Source organism: Anomaloglossus baeobatrachus, chromosome 2 (genome assembly GCF_048569485.1).
Source record: "Anomaloglossus baeobatrachus isolate aAnoBae1 chromosome 2, aAnoBae1.hap1, whole genome shotgun sequence".
Classification (NCBI taxonomy): domain Eukaryota; kingdom Metazoa; phylum Chordata; class Amphibia; order Anura; family Aromobatidae; genus Anomaloglossus; species Anomaloglossus baeobatrachus.
In genome coordinates, this window is record NC_134354.1 from 737,564,624 (window position 1) to 737,588,238 (window position 23,615).

Consider the following 23,615-nt stretch of genomic DNA (forward strand, 5'->3'; position numbering starts at 1 on the left):
TCAAATACCCTTAGTAAAGCCACTTTTAAATTAAATCAGATAAAAATATTGTCCCTTTCGTCAGATACAGGTACTTTCATTTCTTGGAGAATTTCATTCACAGGCAGATTTCCATCTTGATCAAGTGTCCAGCATAATTTTCCCCTGTGAGTAGCGCAGATTCTTGGAAAATATTCAGTGCAACTCTGCTGTAGGAGAGCAAAAAGTTCTTGCACACAGGGAGAGAAAGAGAGATTTCAGACAATTTCAAACCTACGGCTCGACATGCTGGGCATGCTCTGTAGAACCTGACGGAATCCTGCACCGGTCTCCGTCGCGTGACGCATGATAACGGTATCCTGCACCATAGACATGCATTATGCCTCCTGACGGATTCCGACGGAATCCTGTGGAGTGCGTTTTTTTGCCGCTACAAAAAATGTTGCATTCAGCGTCCCTCCCGCCCGACGGCCAGTCGGTAAACGACTGATGCGCCACGCGGCGGATGCAACGCAAGGTCATCAGTCGCAATCTGCCGCTCATACAAGTCTATGGGAAACAATGTAATCCACCAAACAGATTACGTTGTTTCTCAGAGCGGCGGATTGTAACTGTTACCAAATAGCGGAAGTGTGAACATAACCTATTGTTGATAAAATAGTGATTTTTAGGCTATGACTAGTGATGTGCGAGCACTAAAATGCTCGGGTGCTCATTACTCGAGCCGAGCAGGTCAAACGCTCTGAAAGGGCTCAACTAGAGTAACGATTATAATGGAAATCAATGGTTGGGAAATTTGTCTCTCCACCCACATACAGCCAGCAATAAAGAGAGCACACTATATCCAAAAACATTGTTTTAATCCCCAGAGAGAGCCATTCAGAGACTGCATATGGCTCTCCCTGGGGTGCCTAGATACATCATGCAGTGAAGCAAGCCTGTGCTTTGTGTTCGTTGTTTCAAGGACGTAATATCCGAGGACCCGTGATACTCGGCCATGCACTGTGAGTACCCAAGCACCCTGATGCTTGATTGAGTACCGAACAGTGGTGACCACACTCGCCAGTCATTATCACTAGAGAAATAATAAACCTGCTGCCATATAGTCCTTCATATTCATGAGCTTGGTATAACTCCGCCCTCACCATCAGCGTAGGACTGGCCACCAGAGGAACCGGCAGTAATACGAGGCCTGGCTGCGGTTACCTGCATTTAACTCCAGAGCTCTCACTTTCAGCAGCAAGACGTATCATTGCAGGACTACAAAGTCACGTGCAGGGCAGTCCGGCACACCCTCTCCTCGGACTGACCCCCAACTGTCTATGTACAATCTCTATAGCGAGCCTGGTGTGAGTGGAACAGCTCTCACAGCTCTGCTACATGACTAAAGCTAAAAATTGTGACTGTGTGAGAATGGCTGCAGCCAGTAATCTAAGTGATACATCATTGGATTCAGACTCTCTTTCCCTACATCATGCTGCTCTCAGATGAGATAGCAAAAACCTGCCGACAGATTCCCTTAAACTCCATAGCCAGCCAGAGGGTATCTCTTAAACTGCTGATGTAGCTGCTCTGTTCATAAAATAAGCAATGTCTGAATACAAAAAAAATAAGAACTTTTTTTTTTTTTTTTTTAGTTCTACAATTTTATGTTTTCTCCCCCCTTTTAGGAATCAGATAGAAGAACTGAGAAAATCAGGAATGCTAAGAGGAAGTCTGAGCTCGGAGGAGCAAATCTCCTTGATTATTGGTTTCACTGATTTGAAGACGGCATTAGAGGGCGCCATATTCATTCAAGTAAGTTACTAGATTTGCTTTAGCACAAATACCCCAGTATCATAGAACATACCAGGCCTCATATAGACGTCCATTACTCATGTGATAAACATGGATAGAACACGTAACCAATATAATCTATGGAGCTATTCACATGTCCAAGGTTTTTCTTTGTGGATTGTGGGTTTTGCGTTAAGGATCAAAATTATCCACCAAAGTTTATGGGTTCATGAAAATCACAAAAACCACATGGATAGCATCTGTGTATAAGTCCATGTGTTGTCTGTGATTATGGGTATGTACACACACTGCGTTCTGGCTTGACAAATAATCTGCAGCGTTTTGTCACTGCATGTGAGTTCAAAAAGCATCCAAAACCGCTGCGTTTTGGCGGCACGGTGGCTCAGTAGTTAGCACTGCAGTCTTGCAGCGCTGGGGTCCTGCGTTCAAATCCCGTAAAGGACACCATCTGCAAGGAGTTTGTATGTTCTCCCTGTGTTTGTGTGGGTTTCCTCCGGGTACTCCGGTTTCCTCCCACACTCCAAAGACATACAGACAGGGACTCTAGATTGTGAGCCCCAATGGTGACAGCGTTGCCAATGTATGTAAAGCGCTGTGGAATTAATAGCGCTATAGAAATGAATAAAATTATTATTATTATTATTATTTTGAATGCAGATTGAATGCGTTCTGGATGCTTGCTCTCCCACAGACAGTGAGGGAAAAGCATCCAAAACGCACAAAAGTAGTGACATGTTGCTTTTTTAAACGCATCGATTTTGTCAAATATTTGTCATCCAAAATGCTGCGTTTAAAAACGCAACGTGCGCATGGAATTTGCTTAATTCTCATAGACTTTACTGGGGAAGCACAATGCATGCATTTACGCTGCAGTTTAAAACGCTGCGTAAACGCATGAAAAAACGCAACGTTCGCACACAGCCTTACATTACAGTAGATAGGAGAAGCTTTATCATTTATTATTTTTTTCTTACATGAAAATCACTGATGAAACACTGATGGTAAAACTGACACACAGACAAAACACTGATGGAAACGGATCCAAAGCACTGATGTACAACTGTTTTTTATGTTTTTCCATTTTTTTTTTTTAACAAAAATATCACATATAGAGATGAGCGGACCCGTTCGAATATGGTTTGGTGGGTTCAGCCAGACTTTAGATAAAGTCCAGCTCTGGACCTGGACTTGACCAGAACTCCAATAGAACTCACCGATTGGGCAGTTCAGGTTTCCACCCACATACAGCCAGCCATAAACAGCGCACTTCCGGTCAAGGTTGGGTGGGCATTTTCCATTTTTTTTTTGTTTGTACACACTACATCCGATAACGCCTCTTGTTATCCCCAGTGTATGCCATTCAAACACTGCAAATGGCTCGCACTGAGCGCACCAGAGCACAGCGATGCTCTAGTGAGTGGTTAGCATACGTAAAACACCCATGCTCTGAACTCGAAGGCTGTATATTTGGTAAATTCCTTGTTCAGTACGAACACTGAACTTTACTTTTCAGGTTCGCTCATCTCTAATCACTTACAGTGTAACTATAATTATTGTACTGTAAACCTATTGGGTCAAGCTATCCATGTACTTGGGTATCTTGGGAGCACAGGGATTAGAGGCTTGTGTTTATGTAGATATTCATTATAAAAAATAAATACAGTGCTCAGCATAAATGAGTACAGCCCCTTGGAAAAGTAAGATTTTTATCAATATCCCACTGAAAACAAAAACAATCTGTATTTGAGCCTGTATGCTGGATGGAGAGTGATGAAAACTTGTCTCTTCAGAATTCCCCATAGGTGTTTAATTGGGTTCAGATCAAGAGACACTTGGCTACTGAATCACTTTCACCCTGTTCTTCAGAAATGCAACAATTGTGTTTTTAGATCATTGTTGGAAAAGTGTACGTCTACCAAGGACTAGAGTTGAGCGATGTTCGGGGTTTGCCAATTTCATGTTCGAGCGATTTTGGGGATGCTCGAGATCGAACTCGAGCTTTTTGCTAAAAGCTCGACAGTTCGAGTTACGTTCGAGAATGGTTCGATCACCATAAACGTGGCTTTTAACAGTAAGGCTATCTGCATATGTTGCTATCTGCATGTGTCCTGCATCCCCAGCACAATCCCTCTCCCTTTCCTACTCACCGATCACGGGCGTCTCGCTCCACGGCTGTCAGAAATCTGCGGCGTCTTTTCCTCTTTAGAAAATGGCTGCCGCTTCATTAGTCAATTAGTTATTCCGTGCTTTCCCCGCCCACCGGTGCCCATGATTGGTTGCAGTCAGACACGTCCCCAAGCTGAGTGACAGCTGTCTCACTGCAACCAATCACAGCCGCTGGTGGGCGGGTCTATATCGTGCATTAAAATAAATAAATAAAAAAAAAATAAAAAAATGCGGTTCCCCCATATTTCATACCAGCCAGGATAAAGCCACACGGCTGGAGGCTGGCATTGTCAGGATGGAGAGTGCCATGGTATGGGGAGCTCTCCAGCCTAACAATATCACCCAGCAGCTGCCCAGAATTGCCGCATCCATTAGGTGCGACAGTCCTGGGGGACTCTACCCGGCTCATCCCGAATTGCCCTGGTGCGGTGGCAATTGGGGTAATAATGAGTTTAATCATGGCAGGCCTCTCCCCGAGGCACCTTTCATGATTGAACTGAAAGTAAAGAAACACACACACTGAAAAATCCTTTATTTGGAATAAAAGACAAAAAAACAACCCTGGTTCACTCCTCTATTAATCCCAAAAATACCCCTCCAGGTCCGACGTAATCCACACGACACTGTCAGCTCTGCTCCAGATGTATTGGCACTGAAGTGACTCACGCGGTTAGCAGAGACTTCAGTCAGCACAGCAGGCTTCAAGATTACAAAATCTGCCTATCTATATTGTAAGAGGCACTAGAGTAGTGGATAAAGCGGCCCGCCTAAGAAGCATAACATCGGGAGTTCTAGTCCCGGTAAAGAATTTAATTTTTTTATTTATAATTTTAAATTGTAATTATTATATTGCTCGCTCATCACTACTAATAATGTTATACAGCAAATGCTGTATTCAATACTACTTGACCAATATATCACCTCATGTTCAGGAGCTGAGCTGCAGTTCTCAGCAATAACCACCACAAACTGATTATAACCCCTCATAGCTATCACCTCCTACCAGGTGGCTCGTCTCCCATCCACCACTGTTGCTTAGAGATCCAATTATAATAATGTTACGGGAGACCCGGCGCTGACATTGGTGGAAACAGAGATGAGTATAGCGTTTATTATTTTATATGGAGCAAATATTGTGATTGAGAGGGGTTGATTGAGTAGTGGACAGCCACTTTAGACTTTGTTTCCATCCCACCATGAGCTTTTGGTGAGTATTTGATGTTGCAGAATTTCTGCACCTATTATTTAAATTAGGTTACTTGCATTTTTTTCATTTCTGTGCTTCTTTTTACATCTAGTTTTATTGCGTTTTTGACGCTGCAATTTGTTGTCTATCTTTGGTGTGCCATACTTGAAATTTAAGCTGCTTTGTTTTTATACTTCCTGGTGTTTGGCTTTGACAAAACTTTATTGCTATGCGTAGGTGCAGATTACATGCGCTTTTGATGTGTTTCTGACTAGGAAACGCAATGAAAATACATGTGTAATTTCTATCTGTAGGTTTTCCACATCTGATGCAAATCTATGGGGAAAATCTGCACATAAAACTCAGTATACCCGCAAGAGAAATTGACATGTTGCTGAATTGAAACACCACATCACAGGTCAGTTTACACTGTGTCTAAAAGAAGCTTTACTAGAACTGTAAGATGCTTTGTTTTTTAAGCAGCAAAAAACAGTATCAGAAACTCAGCAAAAGCTCATTGTGGTACTGTAGCCCCAAGTTGGCCAAGACTAAAGAAAGCAATGACATTTAAGGTAAATTTACACATTGCAGTTTTCACACCAAAAGCCTGCGAAAATTTCAAATACTTTTTCTTACTCTCTTGACAAAAGGACATGGCTTCCCAAGAAAGGGCCATGGCTTTTGGTGTAAAATAATCCAACTAATAAGTGGTGTACAGTTACATGAAGTGTACAATAAAATTGACATTTTTAGTAAATCTGCCCCAAGGCATCCACATGTAACCAATAACAAATATGCAAAATTCAGAGATTTTATGATTTGCAGCATTAAAATTCAGAAACATTTCTATTCTGTATTCACCCTTTTTGGAATGCAATGTGTTTCATATCAAATTTGCTGCAGATTTGTTGTGTTTGTGGTGAAAAATACCTGCCTTGTTTGGCCTTAAGGGTGCTTTACACGCTGCGACATTGCTAGCGATAGCTAGCGATGACGTGCGCGATAGCACCCGCCCACGTCGCTGTTTTGTCATGGGGTGATCGCTGCCGTAGCGAACAATATCGCTACGGCAGCGTCACACGCACATACCTGCTCAGCGACATCGCTGGAGACACCAAACAATCCCTCCTTCAAGGGGGAGGTGTGTTCGGCATAACAGCGATGTCACAGCGGCGTCACTAAGTGTCCACCCAATAGCAGAGGAGGGGCGGAGATGAGCGGCAGCAACATGCCGCCCACCTCCTTCCTTCCTCATTGCCGGTGGACGCAGGTAAGGAGAGGTTCGTCATTCCTGCAGTGTCACACATAGCGATGTGTGATACCGCAGGAACGACAAACAACCAGCGGCATGCACCACCAACGATATTATGAAAAGGAGTGACGTGTCAGCGATCAACCGTTTTTGACGTTTTTGCGATCGTTGATCGTCGCTCCTTTTAGTCACACACAATGATATCACTAACTGCGCCAGATGTGTGTCACGAACACCGTGACCCCGACGATATTTCGTTAGCGATATCGTTGTGTGTAAAGTACCCTTTAGGCTGCGTGCCAACATCAGGGTTCACAGCGTTTTGGAAGCAGTGTATTTTCCCACAGCAAAAACAGACCTGCAGTGCGGCTTTCCAAGCCACAGCATGTCAGTTCTTTGCTGTGGAGACATAAGCAGTCTCCGCAGAGGGAAAACAACGAGAGACCGCAACTGCCCAAGGATCGTGGGCACAAGCAGCTGAGCTAGACAGTTCTAGTTTCACTGGCACTGATTCACAATGCAAATGAGCTCACAGAGCTGCACATGGAACCAGCCCACAATTTGCAGATTTGACTTATTTGAGAATTGCGATTTTTCGTGTAAAAGTAGGTTTAAAAAGCTGGAGACCTATGAATGTGAGACATTTACTTCCATTCCGGGTGGCTTAACCTTTAGACAATGGGCATATGGCTAATTTCAAAGTATTAGACAGTGCAAAACTACTCTAAGTTTATGCCACCTGTTGTTTGGCTTGCTTTTTGCCAAAAAATGTGTACCTTAATTTTCGAGCTAGATGTTGCTTGTTGAGCTACATCCCTTTCTTATTTTCTCAGACACCTTGTCAGAGAGACCATGTCCCCTTGAATTCCTGCACATTTAGGTGGCTAAATCTCCCACAAGGTTTTTGAATAGATGTAGAGAATAGTGTATTTACCTTTGTTTTGGTATGTAGTAATATAAAGGACAATTTGTAACAGACAATTTACCCTCATCAAACATCTTTGACGTCAGGAATAGACGAGTAGAGGCATATGCCATGAGATGGATTTTTGTAATGTGCCAGGTTGCGCAATAAAGTTTACCTGGGGTTGTATTTAAAACTTCCACGTGAATGGCTTATCTTCCTTTTAATAAATTTGTGCCAATTTTAGTTTTCTGTGCTTCATTTAATATGGCGGGTTGCGATACTCTAAACCATAGCAACCAGATTAAGGTCAAGCTTTTTTTACTGTAAAAATCACAACAGCTGTAGGAGTATTGGTGGTGGGCAAGAATCCTAAAATTTGTGACAAAATGCTAAATTATGACCATCTATCTACTTCTTTGGCTAGCAGTAAATTGCTCAGATCAGCCAAGCATGCGTGCTCCGTTCAATAAATTGGAAGGGAATAAGCTGCTGCCAGGAATTACTTGTCACCAAAAAACACAAAGGATCTGGCATCTTAAAATCCAACATTATCCTTGGTATATTTACTAATGGGACAGGGATAGATAACCAAAAACTCTGATAAAGCCAGGAAACTAAAGGCCCAGTCACACACAACGACTTACCAGCGATCCCAAAAACGATGCGACCTGATAGGGATCACTGGTAAGTAGCTGGGAGGTCGCTGGTGAGATGTCACACAGTCAGACCTTACCAACGATGCAGGAACAATACAGGTCATAGTAGCGACTTGTATAACGATCTCAGCAGTCACTGTGACCCTGTCACACAGCGTCAAACACAGCGATGTGTCCTGCCCAGCAGGACATCGCCTTTGAAGAAAATGGCCTGGACCATTTGGCAACGACTATAGATCTCACAGCAGGGGCTGATCGCTTGTAGGTGTCACACATAACGAGATCGCTAACAGAAACCGTGACTCAGCAGCGATCTCCCTAGCGATCTCGTTATGTGTGACGGTACCTTAAAGCAATAACTATGACACGGTGAGAATTCAGTGCATTCCCATGCACAATGGCATTCGTAGATTTGTGATATTGTGGCTGATCTTATTGAATTGGACATGGCTAAACTGCGGTAAGTATGCTCGGCTCCAGCTTGGAGAGCCACACTCATAAAGTGGTTGTTGTGTTGTTGTGAGCTAAAAAAATTTCTAATTCAACCTTTAAAGATTGTGTAATGTGCATGGTGATTATTCTTTCATTCAGCGATTGACCGTCAACCATTTACACATGTGACAAAATTGATGGTACGCCTCGTTTAATGAAAGAAAATCCCCAAAATGTCTACAATCTTGTAATTAGTCAGTGGGCCTGTATATATGGCTACAGATACTCACTGTGCTGTTTGGTGACATGGTGTGTACCACACACAACATGGACCAGAGGAAGCAAAGGAAAGAGTTGTCTCAGGAAATTAGAAAGAAAATTATAGACAAGCATGTTAAAGGTAAAGGTTATAAGACCATCTCCAAGCAGCTTGCTTTTCCTGTGACTATAGTTGCACATATTATAGACTGTGAGCCCTCGTGGGCAGGAACCTCTAGCCTCCTGTACCAGTCTGTGCCTTGTATTGTTTATGATTATTGTACGTGTCCCTATTATGTATACCCCTTTCACATGTAAAGTGACATGGAATGGATGACGCAATAATAATAATAATAATTAATAATAATTATAAAATAATAATAATCAGAAATTTAAGATCCATGGGACTGTAGCCAACCTCCCTGGACAAGGCTGCAGGAGGAAAATTGATGACAAATCAAAGCGACAGAAGACCCCAGAGAAACCTCTAAAGAGATTAAAGGTGAACTTCAAGCTCAAGGAACATCAGTGTCAGATCGTACCAGCTGTTGTTGTTTTAACTAAAGTTGACTTCATGGGATATGACCAAGGAAGACACCATTGTTGAAAAAAAAACATAAAAAAGCCAGACTGGAATTTGCCAAACTATATGTTGACAAGCCATAAAGCTTCTGGGAGAATGTCCTATGGACAGATGAGACAAAAATTTAACTTTTTGGCAAGGCACATCAGTTCTATGTTCACAGATGGAAAAATGAAGCAAATCAAGAGAAGAACACTGTCCCTACTGTGAAACATGGAGGAAGTTCTGTTATGTTTTGGGGCTGCTTTGTCACATCTGGCACAGGGTACCTTGAATCTGTACAGGGTACAATGAAATATCAAGACTATCAAGGGATTCTAGAGAGAAATATGCTGCCCAGTGTCAGAAAGCTTGATCTCAGTCACAGGTCATGGGTCTTGCAACAGGATAATGACCCAAAACACACAGCTAAAAACACCCAAGAATGGCTAAGAGGAAAACATTGGACTATTCTGAAGTGGCCTTCTATGAGCCCTGACCTAAATCCTATTGAGCATCTTTGGAAAAAGCTGCAACATGGCATCTGGAAAAGGCAACCTTCAAACACCAGACAACTGGAGCAGTTTGTCTTGAGGAGCAGCCAAAATACCTGTCGAGAGGAGCAGAAGTCTCATTGGCAGTTACAGGAATTGTTTGATTGCAGTGATTGCCTCAAAAGGTTGTGCAACAAAATATTAAGTTGAGGAAGAGGAGGAGGAGGAGGGCGCCATCATTTCTGTCCAGGCCTATTTCATGCGTTTTTATTATTTTTTTTTTTTTAAATTCTGTGGAAGCAGAAAAGCAGCAATGTTTGACCTTCATTTGTTCATTTTCATAGATGTTTTATTTATTATTACTTTTGTCAGATTCAAGTTATTTGTGTGACCATTGTAGGGTTTTCTTTCATTAAACGAGGGGTATCAACAATTTTGACCACGTGTGTAATTCCCAATTCCTGTCCTATATAAACACTTAGTGATATAAAGTGAACAACTGGGAATTTGGGAATTTGCTGTCCTACGGTAGGGGAAAAGTAGAATTGTGTACAGTGACTCAAATGTAACACGGGCAGGCCAGAACTTCTTGGCATGAATACTCACCATTATGATGGACCATATGGAAAGATGTTTTTTTGAGAGAACCTCCTTAAGTGAGAATAAAATTTAATCAAAAATCTGCTTACTGTTTTATTCTTTTTATCATAATTTCTTTCTAATTTGCACCTTCCCTGCGGCACATGTGATAATAGTCGTGATTACCGAGTATTAAGGGAAGATCATGGTTTGAAGAGATGTGGCTATAAATGCTGGGAGAAATGATGACACAGACTGATCTTAATGTAAATCCTTTCCTGCCCCTGTTCCTGAGGTGTGGTGTAAGTAGCAGCAATTGCAGCGCTTCTTAGAAATGTGCTTTTATGTTTTATTACGACTTAGTCTGGCTACAATTTTGTCCTGGATAAAACGTGCTATTACTTGAATATGCGACACGGGCCAATTCACAGGACTGGGACGAGTCCCTGACCAGCTAATGGGTTTTTATTATTATTGCATAATGGTATTCCTGTGTAAGTCCTCGCTGTGACAGATAGATTTATGTCAGATCTTTATTGGCTAATAAAATAATAATCATTGTAAATAAATGTGAGCAGCAACTAGTGAAGCTTTATAATACAGACCGCGATAGCACAATAGATTATTATTTCTCTGTCAGGTTCAGTATATGTAATATGTAATGATTTATACAGATAATGTTACTTTGAAGTGCACTGGTGGACACAGACAAAAAAAGGACCCCTCTGCAGGAACAGTATATGGGCCCTTTTGCAGTCCAACAGCTCATCATAATGCACAATTCCACCTGCTTTAGAAGTGGAAATGGGCCCCTTTTCTTCTTGAGCCCCTTTTGCTCTTGGGGCCCTTTTGCTCTTTTCCACCTTTTTGCTCTAGGACCCCTTTTGCTCTCGGGCTCCTTTTGCTCTCGGGCTCCTTTTGCTCTCGGGCTCCTTTTGTTTGGGCCACTTTTGTTTTCGGCCTCCTTTTGCTTTTGGGCCCCTTGTGCTCTCAGGCCCTTTGCTCTCAGGCCAATTTTGCTCTCAGGCCCCTTTTGCTTTTGGGCTCCTTTTACTCTTGGACCCCTTTTACTCTTGGACCCCTTTTACTCTTGGACCCCTTTTTACTCTTGGATCCCTTTTTACTCTTGGACGCGTTTTATTCTTGGGTCCCTTTTACTCTTGGGTCCCTTTTGCTCTTTGTCCCCTTTTGCTCTTTGTCCCCTTTTGCTCTTTGGCCCCTTTTGCTCTTTGGCAGGTTATACCAATGATATGTCCGCCCCTATCGAGGTGAGTTCTAAGGACTTAAAAATTGTATAGTCACTACTGCAGGACCTCTTTTTAAAGAGAGAATAGAAAGCTTGCTAACCATTTATTTCTTTTAGAAAATAAAGATGTTTTCCAGAGCATCTCATTTTTACATCAGGAGGTCACTGCTAATGTTACATCAATGTCCTCTTGCTTTGTACTGACAGATCCCTTGCCATTTAGAATAAGACGTAAACACGATCCTTACCAGCCATGCACAAAATATGGTTAAGTCAGAGGCACCATATAACCGTTTTAACCCATTCCCCACTACCCTCTTGTCTTTTGATGGTGGGTAGTCCAGTATATTTGCAAGAGACAACATCCAATTCCCGGGTGTGAACGTAAAACAAAATTTATTCTGCCATACGTAAAAATGACAACGTTTGTCCCTATGGGGGTGTGGCGCCCCTGAAGCTTTAGGCGCCACAGGGTATTACACCTCCTTTAAGGGGTAATATCCATCCCGGGTTAGGAGGGGGTTAACTGCCTTCACAAAACCATACACATAAAACAATTAGGTGCTTTCCCACATGAGGGTGGACTAGGGAAGACTGGGAGGTTAGCCATCATGAAGCATGGGATTTCCCCAGTCGCTAGGACAACCACTGGGAGTGGGTACCACTTGGGGTAAGAAGAAGGCGCAACCATCTCACTGGAGCAGACTTTCCCGGGCACAGCTTGGGATAACATCTCGCACTGACAACAGGAGTCGAGTGTTTCCCTTCCTTCATGGGCCCGTGGCTTCATAGTTTCATAGTTTTTAAGGTTGAAGGGAGACTCTAAAGGCCCTGTCACACACACAGATAAATCTGCGGCAGATCTGTGGTTGCAGTGAAATTGTGGACAATCAGTGCCAGGTTTGTGGCTGTGTACAAATGGAACAATATGTCCATGATTTCACTGCAACCACAGATCTGTCAAAGATTTATCTCTGTGTGTGACAGGGCCTTAAGTCCATCTACAGTTAGGTCCAGAAATATTTGGACAGTGACACAAGTTTTGTTATTTTAGCTGTTTACAAAAACATGTTCAGAAAACACCTCATGAACCAGCTCAGTTCTGGAAAAGTATTCTATGGACAGATGATACAAAGATCAACCTGTACCAGAATGATGGGAAGAAAAAAGTTTGGAGAAGAAAGGGAACGGCACATGATCCAAGGCACACCACATCCTCTGTAAATCATGGTGGAGGCAACGTGATGGCATGGGCATGCATGGCTTTCAATGGCACTGGGTCACTTGTGTTTATTGATGACATAACAGCAGACAAGAGTAGCCGGATGAATTCTGAAGTGTACCGGGATATACTTTCAGCCCAGATTCAGCCAAATGCCGCAAAGTTGATCGGACGGCGCTTCATAGTACAGATGGACAATGACCCCAAGCATACAGCCAAAGCTACCCAGGAGTTCATGAGTGCAAAAAAGTGGAACATTCTGCAATGGCCAAGTCAATCACCAGATCTTAACCCAATTGAGCATGCATTTCACTTGCTCAAATCCAGACTTAAGACGGAAAGACCCACAAAGAAGCAAGACCTGAAGGCTGCGGCTGTAAAGGCCTGGCAAAGCATTAAGAAGGAGGAAACACAGCGTTTGGTGATGTCCATGGGTTCCAGACTTAAGGCAGTGATTGCCTCGAAAGGATTCGCAACAAAATATTGAAAATAAAAATATTTTGTTTGGGTTTGGTTTATTTGTCCAATTACTTTTGACCTCCTAAAATGGGGAGTGTTTGTAAAGAAATGTGTACAATTCATACAATTTCTATCAGATATTTTTGTTCAAACCTTCAAATTAAACGTTACAATCTGCACTTGAATTCTGTTGTAGAGATTTCATTTCAAATCCAATGTGGTGGCATGCAGAGCCCAACTCGCGAAAATTGTGTCACTGTCCAAATATTTCTGGACCTAACTGTAGTTCAACCCGTAGCCTAACATGTTGATCCAGAGGAAGGCAAAAAAAACCAATGTGTCAAACAAGCTCCAATAGGGAAAAAAATTCCTTCCTGACTCCACATACGGCAATCAGACTAGTTCCCTGGATCAACACCCTGTCATAAAATCTAATATACATAACTGGTAATATTATATTTTTCAAGAAAGGCATCCAGGCTCTGCTTAAATGTTAGTAGTGAATCACTCATTACAACATCATGTGGCAGAGAGTTCCATAGTCTCACTGCTCGTACAGTAAAGAATCCTCGTCTGTAGTTATGATTAAACCTTCTTTCCTCAAGACGTAGCAGATGCTCCCGTGTTCCAGTCGCAGGCCTAGGTGTAAAGAGATCTTTGGAAAGGTCTCTGTACTGTCCCCTCATATGTTTATACATTGTGATTAGATCCCCCCTAAGCCTTTGTTTTTCCAAACTAAATAACCCCAAGTTTAATAACCTGTCTTGGTGTTGCAGCCCACCCATTCCTCTAATAATCTTGGTCGCTCTTCTATCTACCTGTAAGATTATGCTATTTATAACCTTCTATACTTTTGCTATCAAGAAAAGCATCCATTCCTCTCTTAAATTCATTCAGTGAGTTGGCCATCACCACTTCCTCAGGAAGAGAGTTCCAGAGCCTCACTGCTCTTACCGTGAAGAACCCTCTTCTATGCTGATGTAGGAATTTTCTTTCCTCCAATCGAAGAGAATGCCCCCTTGTTCTTGTCATAGTCCTTGGTACAAACAGATCATGGACTGAAGGCTCAGCTTGGGTTCCGGATAGCAAACAGGGGACAGTTCACTAGAAAGACTTCCACGGGCACCGACGGTGACTGCCGACTATCCGGGATCGGCTGGAGCCCATTGTGACAGAGACCAGTACTCTGTGGCAGCGCCTGAACTACCAGTGAGTAAAAGACCTGGAACCGCAGCCCCTGCCTCTCATTTGCCGTCGCTGTCGCCCAGCGCTGCAGCACCAATGGGGACTACCACCCCCCGTCCGTCCTCCATCATCCTCCCCGGGGTAACCCCGCTCCGCCTGGGGAGCGACACCATCCCGGCTGCGACCTTCACCATCAGCCCCAGAGAGCAGCACCCGCAGCGGCGTCCCATCTTTGGCCGCGGACCACAGGTGGCGTCACAATCTAAAAAGACTTTTCTCACCAACACCCCCATCCTCCACCGTATTTATCCTCCATCCTTGCTCCCGTCCACCACGTTCCCACCATCCTGTACTCCTTGGGGTCACGAAAACAGGGCAGGCAACGAGTCGGGTAAAACCCACTCAACCCCAGGATGTTACAGGGGTCTTTATCAAGTACACTCAAAGTCTCAAGTCAGTGAACAGAGCTGCGCTGTTCTGTCTTTGTTCATTGTTTACTTCCATCCAGCGCCGGAGCTAATAACAGCTGATCGGTGCTCGTGTATTGAACCCCGTCCAGTCTGAAATTAATGGTCTGTCCTAAGGATAGTGTGATGCCCTGGATTAGCCAGGTAGTCACAGACATAACAACATACACACCCCTTTACCTAGACAGTTACACCAGTCAGACAAAACCCTTTGTGCCTCCCTCCAGAGTCTGATGTCCACACCAGGTGGGGCGGAGCCAGGCGGTTGGCCCCACCCACCGAGGAGTTCAAAGGCCTGGAGGCGGGAACAGTAGTTAGTTGAGTTTGGAGGTGAAAGTGAGAGGAGTAAAAACTGCAAGTGTCTGGGTCAGAGCCCAGGCACTGACAGCAAGGTTGGCAGACGGTGGTGGCCATCTGCAGGAGTTAGTGAATCTCTGCAGAGCCGTAGGACCGGGGTCAGGCGTTGGCCCGCCGGTACCGAACCGGGGAGCGGAGTAAAGCTAAGCACACAGGCAGGGCCATCGGACCCCGACCAGGCTTGGAGCTGCCGACAACAGTCAAATCCGAGTGTGACAGGAACCCCAGGGGTTTCCCAACAACCAAGACCCGACAGAAGGCAACAGTCCACACCGAGAGGATATACAGCCACCGCCACAGGCTGGAGATCCAGGGACCAGCGCCTGCGGGCAAAACGGGCTCCTACGGCACCTATACGCCGGGGAGCGGACTATCGGTGGGCAACCACAGGAGTCAGAACATTCAAACAGGTGCAGGGAAAGACAGCCACCATCACACTGTCCGAGGAGAGCACAACAACACTGCAGCCGGCTGCGGGACCCGTCCATCCAGCCGTTTGGTTTACCAGAGACTCTGTCATTGACTGTCTGAGTGAGTAAACCAGTGCCATCCGGCACCGCGCCGCGCTGTCCCTGCAACCCCTCTCTCAGCCGTCCAGCCTCCCCGTTACACCACCGGGCCCCGGGATCACCAACCCCTACCCACGGAGGGGACAACATCCTAGCTGCTCCCTACCATCCTTCCCAGGATCCCCGTCACCAGCAGCGGTGGTGCTAATAATCACCACGTCCCGTGGGTGGCGTCACAAACCATACCCCCCAAACAAACCATCCCTTTTCACTCACGGGTGAGGAGCGCTGCTCGAGTTCCCGCGTCCGGCCCACCGCTCGAGCCACCGAGCAGCAGCAGAAGCCCCGGACCCGAGCATGGCGAGCGCGTCCCCTCCGCCCGCGACAATAGCATCATCAATAATATAAGCCCATAGAACTCTATTAATACCGCCATTATTTTTAGCAGTTAAATTGACAAGAAATGGATCCGAGATTGAGCAAGCTTACATCCACTATCTTCAAGATTGTTCTCTCCCGAGCTTCCTTCTTAGGAACCATTGTCCCATTCACGTGATTGCTTGGGGTCCCAACAGTTGTACTACCACCAATCAGTAAGTTATCCTCCGTCTTATGAATAGGGGATAACTTTCAATTCTGGGAATAATCCTTTAATATACTTTATTAGGGAGTACTGAGTTAAAGGGAATCTGTCACCAGGTTTGTGCCAACCAATCTGAGAGCAGAGATCCTGATTCCAGCGATGTCACTTACTGGACTGCTCAGTGCAGTTTTGATAAAATCACTGTTTAATCAGTAGTAGATTATCATTAGAGGACTACTTGGTGTGCTGCCATGTAATCCAGCATATTCATGAGCTCCGTATAACTGCTAGATCTGCAACACAGAAAACATTGATGTAATCAAAATGACAGCAAACCGCTCAGTAAGTGACACATCACTGGAGTCAGGGTCTCTATCTCTACATTATGCTGCTCTGAGATTACATAGCAAAAACCTGGTGACAGATTCCCTTTAATAGAGAGGTATCTTCAGTTTGGGATTCTCCTTATATCTTGGCTAAGGTAGAGAGAAGTTTCAAAATCTGCCACCTGCCCTGCAGGACCTGACCTGTCCTGAATTATATAACACTATGGATCATTATTGGCACTGTGTAATGCTCAATTCCCATTTTAATTGAACGTTTGCTACCAGGCTTCATGACAAATAACTGCTAATCACTGGGGATCTCTGCAAGAAAAACACCTCTTCCTCTGCGAGAACTCCGCTAACTGACTTAAATGGAAACAAGCTCTTATGACAGGCAGCAATAGGTTAAATTATATTGTGAGCCCCATTAACCATTGGGGTTCAAAGAAAGAATTCTGACATTAAATTTCACATAATTTTAGCAGGCGCTGCAGAATATGTGTGTTCTATATATGCAAGCATTATAAACACATAAAATATAAATGTTCTCATACAAGATCCCACGTTTTTTTCAGTCTCTCACATGATTTTACCCCTCACTTCTGTCTTTCAGATGTACTTAAAGGGTTTTCCCAAGAATAAAATTAATATTAAAGTTTATTTTAATCAATAGATCTTGGAATAATAATAATTTCCACAATTGGATGTGTTTAAAAAAAATTGTTCCAGTGCTGAGATAATCTTATATATGTGTCCCTGCTATGTACTGTGTAATGGACGTGTCTGACCGTACAGGGACATGGTCTGATCATACCACAGCTCCTGCACAGGGGAGAAAGCAAAAAAGTATAAAGACATTACAGTACGGGATCCCAAATAATTGTTTCTTTGAGGTAAATATTTTACCTCACAGAAAGAATCAGGTACGATCCCATGCTGCAATGTGTGTATGTGTTATTACTACCACCCTGGCCCCGGAGATGTGGTATGATCAGATCATGTCCCTGTACAGTCAGACACGGCCATTACACAGCACATAGCAGGGACACATATATAAGATTATCTCAGCACAGGAACATTTTTCATAAACACATCCAATTGTGGAAATTATTATTATTCCAAGATCTATTGATTAAAATTAACTTTGTTTGTGGGAATTTCCCTTTAATGTATTCTGTTACTCACTCCCACGTATGTTTCCATAGATTAATGTCAGTTCTAGCTGATTTAAATATTTGGAAAAATAAAGAAATATTGTAAAATTGAAATTGTCCATAGTCCACTCAGTAAAATACAGTTTTCCTTTAAGCTTTCTGTTAGGATCGGGTGCATATTCTCTTGATTATGTTAATATTGCTTTCACTTGTCCATGCGTGTGTTGGAAAACGTGAGGTTAATTGATGCTTCCTATGAAATTTCTCAAGGCAAAAATTAATTTGCATAAACCTCTGCCACACCTTTTTGTGTTATAATCTGAATATAAATGCATAGAAACCTTATATATGAGGTAAGCGAAAGTCTAGTTCTCATTAAAATATGTACCAAACTGAATATTAAAAAAAAGTGAAACCACACTGTAACCTTAAACTATATAGAATATTGCTCAAGGTCACCTTGTCCTATTTCCTTTTTTTTTTTTAACAAATCAGTCTTTCCATGGTCTTATGCAGAAAAGTGTTTTATTCACTCAACCTTTTCATGCAAAAATAGGTGTAGAAAAAGTGACAACTTACCCCATGCCCTTTATTTACTCAACATGTCAGATCCCACACATGAAGTGTTGGTGGTATTAGTGATGAGGAGCACTACCATGCTTGGATGCTAGATTCTCGAACTTGTGATGAGTAGGCACTACCATTCTCTGAAGCTCAGGACTCGAAACTAGTGATGAACGGGCACTACTATGTTCAGAAGCTAGATACTCGAACTAGTGATCACTACTAGGGATGATCGAATACATCAATTATTCGGCTTCGCGAATATTTTCCAAATACCTCGTCGCTATTCAACTATTCAATGCGCAATGTAAGTCTATGAGAAGCCCGAATAGTTCCAAATAGTTGTTATTCGGGTTTTCCATAGACTTACATTGCGCATTGAATATTCGCGAATAGTCGAATAGTGGCGAGGTATTCGGAAAATATTCGCGAAGCCGAATATTCAAAGTATTCGATCATCCCTAATCACTACCATTCTTAGAAACTCAGGACTCGGAACTAGTGATGAGCGGGCACTACCGTGCTCAGGTGCTCAGTACTCGTAACTAGTGATGAGCAAGCACCACCATGCTCGGGTGCTAGATACTCGAACTAGTGATGAGTGAAAACTACCATTCTCAGAAACTCAGAATTTGGAACTAGTGATGAGTGAGCACTACCATGCTTGGGTGCTCGGTACTCATAACTAGTGATGAGTGAGCACTATCATGCTTGGATGCTAGATACTCGCACTAGTGATGAGTGAGCACTACCATTCTCAGAAACTCAGGATTCAGGGCTAATGATGAGAGGGCACTAAATTACTCGATGCTAGATACTCGAACTAGTTATGAGTGCGCATTATCATTATCTGAAACTCAGGACTCAGAACTAGTGATGAATGGGCACTACCATGGTCGGGTGCTCTGTACTTGTAACGAGTGATGATTGAGCACTACCATGCTTGAATGTTAGGTACTCGTAACTACCGTAGTGATAAGTGAGCACTACCATGATCGGAACTTGGCACTAGTGATGAGCGAGCACTGCTATGCTCGGGTGCTCAGTACTCATAACTAGTGATGAGCGAGTATTACCATGCTCGGCTGATCCTGTCTCGTAACAAGCATCTGTTGCTCAGATGGGCAAGACTCAAGTACCTAAGCATGGTAGTGCTCGCTCATCACTAGTTTTGAGTACCGAGCACCCGAGCATGGTAGTGCTCGCTCATCACTAGTTACGAGTACCGAGTATGGTAGTGCCCACTCATCACTAGTTACGAGTACTGAGCACCCGAGCATGGTAGTGCCCGCTCATCACTAGTTACGAGTACAGAGCACCCGAGCATGGTAGTGCTCACTCATCACTAGTTACGAGTCCTGAGTTTCCAAGAATGGTAGTGCTCACTCATCACTTAGTTGGTATGCTTTGGATAATGTAAAGATTTAGGATTCAAGACAATGAGAAGGTTCAGAGAATGAACTTTCTGGGCCCCTGTTTTAAATATGACTCATATTTACCATGTTAGATTTATAATAATATCTCTATGGCCGAGGGGCCTCATTAGCCACCAGGACTATGTGATTTCTGTCTCTATACACCTAATCACGTATATCTGAGATAGCAGGTCTTATCGTGCAGAAACATTTTAAAAAATGACGCATTTTGGAGCCACAATGTATATTTCCTTAAAAACATAAGCATGGATGCCGTGTAACTGGGGAAGGGAAATTAATGTCCTATTATTTTTTCAGATGACAATGAGATTAAACAAAGGAAAATACTCTACGTTTTTACATGTTGTGATAATCTCCTGAAATGATCTAATTATTTTGGAGACTATAAGACTTTTAACAACGGTTTTATTCCCAATTATGAGAATGCTGCGTCTCCTAAGAATTTACCTGTGCTAAATACTTTAATTAGCAGATTAGGCCACTTTTACCCTTTAACGCTCATTAAAAGCTTGGAGTCACCCAGCCTTCCTCATTTTGCATTATTGTCATTTTAGACTCCCTATCAGAGTACTTAAATTAAGCACTTGATGCTTTGAAAATTTTACTAGTACAGAATATGCACCGAACAACATAAAACTCAAGATATAACCCCTACACCCCTGGCTCATTTTTCCGTTTTTCGTTTGTTTTTGTTTTGGTTTTTTTGCTCCCCTTCTTCCGAGAGCTGTATCTTTTTTAATTTTTCCATCAATCTTTCCATATGAGGGCTTGTTTTTTTGCGGGATGATTTGTACTTTTAAATGAAACCATAAGTTTTACCATATAGTGTACTGGAAAACGGCAAACGTGCGGAAAAATTGCAAAAAATAAGTGTGATTGCATGATGCTTTTGGGATATTTTATTCACCATGTTCACTATATGGTAAAACTGATGTGTGGGTGTGATGCCTCAGATCTCTACAGGTTTGTAAACACCAAACATGTATAGGTTTACTTTTATCTAAGATGTTAAAAAAAAAAAATCAGAAGTTTGCCCAAAAACCATGCCACACTTTTTGCGCCATTTTCCACGACCCGTAGCGTCATTTTTTAGGATCTATGGATCAGTGATTGCTTATTTTTTGCATCTCAAGCTGATGTTTTTAACGGTACCACTTTAGCGCAGATGCTATGTTTTGATTGTCTGTTATTGCATTTTGTGCAAAATTTGCAGCAACCAAAAAAAATTTAATTTTGGCGTTTGGAATAATTTTGCCACTACGCCATTTACTGATCAGCGTAAGTGATTTTATGTTTTGACAGTTCGGGAATTTCTCAATGCAGCGATACCAAATGTGTGTATATTTTTAATTTTTTAACCCTTTAGTTTTCAATGGGGCAAATAGGGGGTCATTTGAACTTATAGGTTTTTGTTTTTTTAAAAAGCTGGGGGTTTTTTTTGTTTTTTTTTTAATTTACTACTCCCCCTAGAGGACTATAAGGATGAGCAGTCTGATCACTCATTAATTTCTGTTCATCACAGCTACAGAGCTCAGATCACCAGAAATACTCATCTCCTGTTACTGGCAGCACTCGGTCGCTTGTTACAGGAACTGAATCATGTGAGCTACAGGAATCATCACATGACCCTGTGTTACCATGGCAACCATCGGCTCACAGTGATCACATCACAGCGCCGCTGATGGAGCCTGGTGAATGAAGATTTACCGTTTCGGGGATTTAAATTGCATGGTCCCATTTTTACAGCCCGATTTTTAAGGGGTTAACAGGCACGGGTGGATTGCAGATCCACCTGTGCTTGCGAAGCATACATGTCAGCTGTTCAAATCAGCTGACATGTGCGCTGATCACCGCCAGCTGCTTTCAGCAGCCGCAGGTGATTACAACTATATGACTTAAGACATAATGTTACCGCCCGCGGTCATTAACCCCTTCCCGACCTTTGACGCACCATATGCGTCATGAAACCTTGTGCCTTCCCGATCTTTGACGCACTGTATGCGTCATGGCAGGTTTCCGTTCCTGCAGCGCTGGTGACCGGGTTTACTGAAATGTCACCAGCGCTGCAGGTACATAAGGACTTGTAGTTGAGCCCAGGGGGGGTGGCTTTGCCCCCCTGTGGCTACGATCGCTCTGATTGGCTTTTGAAAGTGGATAATTATTTCGGTCTAATATAGCGCAAAAAGGATATTTGCTGATATTAATTATTTGAACTTTATTGAATAGGCACTCCTATTATTACAACGCGTTTCAGCAGAGTTGCTTTCATCAGGTAAAATAGGAGTAGTATTTTACCTGATGAAAGCAACTCTGCTGAAACGCGTTGTAATAATAGGAGTGCCTATTCAATAAAGTTCAAATAATTAATATCAGCAAATATCCTTTTTGCGCTATATTAGACCGAAATAATTATCCATTTACCCCCTCCCTTTTGGGAATCGGTATTAGCAGCAAAGGACCTGCTGACATATCAAAAAATCCAGCTGGTTAGCTGGAGGAGAGAGGAACAAGAACCTGATTTCCATGGTGCCGGTGGAAATCAGTAGCCGACAACGATACCCACAATCTGGATGTTGGAAGCCTGGACATAGGATCTGTTCGGAGGAACTCCAGACTGATTAGCCTTCACTGAAGTTGTGCGGGGGCGCACAACCAACAAAGGTGAGCAATTCTAATTTTTTAAACGCTAAAAGGATTCCACGGGTGCTTCTCATAGTGCGCTTGTTTTATTATCTATTTAAATGGCTTTTGAAAGTGTCACTTTCACTTTCACTTTCACATTCAATCAGAACGATTGTAATATTTCACCAATGAAACTTGGTGAAATACTACACTCCAGCCATGGCTGATGATGCAATATCATCAGCCATTGGCTGGAGCAGGGAGAGCTCCGTGTAATGCCCCCCCATCTGATTGGAGGTAGCGTCCATGTGACGCTATCCCTCCAATCAGATGTGGAGGAGCGATGTGACCGGTGGGTGCCCTCCCCCTTCAGCTTCATCCTGACCGTCGACTGCGAAGCTGAAGAGGAGGGTCACCTGCTGCCGCTGACACTGCGATCTGCCGCCACCGATCACCATCCGGTAAGTTTTTCTCCCCTCTTTGCTGTATTTCCCTTCGTTTCTGTGCTGTCTTCCCCCTCCCTTCTTTGCTGTTCCGTGCTCCCCTCTGCTGTCTTCCGCCCCCCCGCTGTCTTCTGCCCCCCCCGTTGTCCGATCCCACCCCCACCCCGACCTCCGCTCCCCCCGCCGTCCGATTCTAACCCCCCCAACCCACACTGACCTCCACTGCCTTTCCCGACCTCTGCTTCCTGTGATCACTCTCCGCCGGTGTCCTGCTTCTGACACCCGGCTGATGTGAGTGACTGCTGCTGCTGCCAGTGATCAATCCCCCGCCCTGGTGATCACTGGGCAGCAGGGGGCTGATCACTGGGTAGCAGGAGGCTGATCACTGGGCAGCAGGGGGTGATCACCCGGACCACCCTGCTCCCCTGCGATCTGCGCCCCTGCGATCTGCGCCCCTGCGATCTGCGCCCCTGCGATCGCCCCACCTGCGCCTTTGCGATCTGCGCCCCTGCGATCACCCCACCTGGGCCCCTGCGATCTGCGCCCCTGCGATCGCCCCACCTGTGCCCCTGCGATCTGCGCCCCTGTGATCGCCCCACCTGCGCCCCTGCGATCGCCCCACCTGCACCCCTGCGATCGCCCCACCTGCGCCCCTGCCATCTGCACCCCTGCGATTGCCCCACCTGCGCCCCTGCGATCTGCGCCCCCTGCGATCTGCGCCTCTGCGATCACCCACCTGCGCCCCTACGATCTGCGCCCCTGCGATCTGCGCTG

General features: G+C 44.0%; 1 protein-coding gene across 1 annotated transcript in view; it reads left to right on the forward strand.

Moving 5' to 3' along the window:
* CRYL1 (crystallin lambda 1) overlaps positions 1-23,615 on the forward strand; it is a 214,394-nt gene that overhangs the window by 35,062 nt on the left and 155,717 nt on the right. Inside the window, exon 3 of the mRNA XM_075334644.1 lies at positions 1,650-1,776. Within this exon, the coding sequence (XP_075190759.1) occupies positions 1,650-1,776 (127 nt within the window). The remainder of the gene's footprint in view (positions 1-1,649; positions 1,777-23,615) is intronic.